Here is a 1,788-nt window from a genome sequence, read left to right as displayed (position 1 = left end):
ATTTGGGTTGACAAAAGTGTGTCCCACGAGAACTACACGCAGCACACGTCGGATAACGACATCGCCATGCTGCACTTGGCCGAGCACGTGGTGTACAACAAGTATGCACTGCCCATCTGCCTTCCCACTCGCAGCCTGGCCGAGCAGGAGCTGGGCAGGGCTGGGAAGCAGATGGTGGTGACTGGCTGGGGCAGCACCAGCGACAGCGAAATGAAATATGCCACTTTGCTCAGCTACATCGAAATCCCCCTAGTTGCGCGGAATGAGTGTGCCCAGGCCATGATGTCTCCCATCACTGACAACATGCTGTGTGCTGGGAGCCTGGGAAGCAAAAAGGATTCCTGCCTTGGGGACAGTGGAGGTCCCATGTTCACTAGGTATAAGGATACTTGGTTTTTGGTAGGACTGGTGAGTTGGGGCGAAAAGTGTGGAAAGAAGGATAAATTTGGAGTCTATACCAAAGTTAGTCAGTACCTTGAGTGGATCCAGCACCACATAGCTACGTCAGCTCCTTTGAAGGGTTGATTCTCACACAGAGAGTCTGGAATGTTGTGGCTCTTTGCTAGTGACAGTATGCAGTGTAATGTGCTGTCAGATCTTCTGCATTAAATACTGAGTGTGTGTTCACCTTGTGTGCTGTTTTCCTTGGTACCTGTGTTTTTCTCCTGGTTAGTTGCAGGTTGTGTTGTTCATGTGTGGCATGGTCTCAGTTAGGCCTTAGGGGCAAGAAAGAATCCTCTGTTATGTTGAGATGATGTGGAGAATGAGGTGGTCTATGGTCAGAGAACTCCATCTTTGATGTGTAAAATGATTGAATTGTTTGGGGTGGGGCAGGAGGGCACAGAGAGAAGTGTTTTGCAAGTCACCCTAGTGATGCAGTTCTGTCCCTTGAGCTGTTTTAGTCTGCTCTGTATTTGCATCGTTTTTCTTTCAACACTGATATTTTTATAGCAGCATTACTTGCTCCGCTCGTTCCCATCCTACTCCAGTGCTCAGGGATTGTTGATTCAGCAGGTGACTAGAACTTCTCTGTAATTTCTACTCCTTGCACACTCAATGCTTCATTTTACCCCCTCGAAGTTCCTTAGAAGGGCATGGGAACTCTATTAAAAAAGCAGAGGCTCAATCCAAGTTTTTGCAGGCTCTGTCTATCCTGAGATCTGTAATGCTCTTCTGATTAGCAAGGTAACAAACATTCCTGTTGGTTCCTGGTGATGGAGTGTGAGAAATCTGCTTTTAAAACCTCCACATGTTCCTGAAGAAATTCTTTGCAAAGAAAAGTTTTTTAAAGGCTTCTAAAGTTCTTAATGCACGTGTGTGTGTGTGTGTGTGTGTGTGTGTGTGTGTGTAAACACACAGAATTTTCTTCTGGGTTGGGATTTCTGGTGTTTCACAGAATCCAAAAGGTCTCTCCTGTCAATATTTGTGACTGGTTAATGATCAAACTCTTGACCTCATGGCCATTCCTGGTGTACATCCAAATCTCTTTCCCGTCTTCCCTAAAAAAATAAAGAAAAAAGTGAGTATAATTGCATGGTTCTGTGTAAATTGATCTCATTCTGGATCCCGTGTTTTTGCAAAAACGCTGCAGGTAGCAAAGTGCTGTGGAATCCTGGTAAGTCAGTTATCCTGGGAAGGTAATGGGAAGAAATGCAAACTTCTGTCTTGTACCTGTGACTGCCAGGTAGGTCTGTGGTGGTGGTTCCTCACTGGGGTTTGTGCATGTGGCCCTGCCTGAGCAGAGCAGCTGGCACTGCCCTCCTGGGCCCTGTGCTCCCGTGCTCACCA

General features: G+C 46.7%; 1 protein-coding gene across 1 annotated transcript in view; it reads left to right on the top strand.

The window, feature by feature from the left end:
* The window catches only part of PROC (protein C (inactivator of coagulation factors Va and VIIIa)), a 6,156-nt gene extending 5,631 nt beyond the window's left edge, over nucleotides 1-525 (top strand). Inside the window, exon 8 of the mRNA XM_009079396.1 lies at nucleotides 1-525. This exon is cut by the window's left edge and continues 3 nt beyond it. Within this exon, the coding sequence (XP_009077644.1) occupies nucleotides 1-525 (525 nt within the window).
* Nucleotides 526-1,788: the final 1,263 nt, after the last annotated feature.

The sequence above is a fragment of the Acanthisitta chloris genome, unplaced genomic scaffold, assembly GCF_000695815.1.
Source record: "Acanthisitta chloris isolate BGI_N310 unplaced genomic scaffold, ASM69581v1 scaffold19647, whole genome shotgun sequence".
Taxonomy (NCBI): domain Eukaryota; kingdom Metazoa; phylum Chordata; class Aves; order Passeriformes; family Acanthisittidae; genus Acanthisitta; species Acanthisitta chloris.
This window is presented reverse-complemented; position numbering and strand designations above follow the sequence as displayed.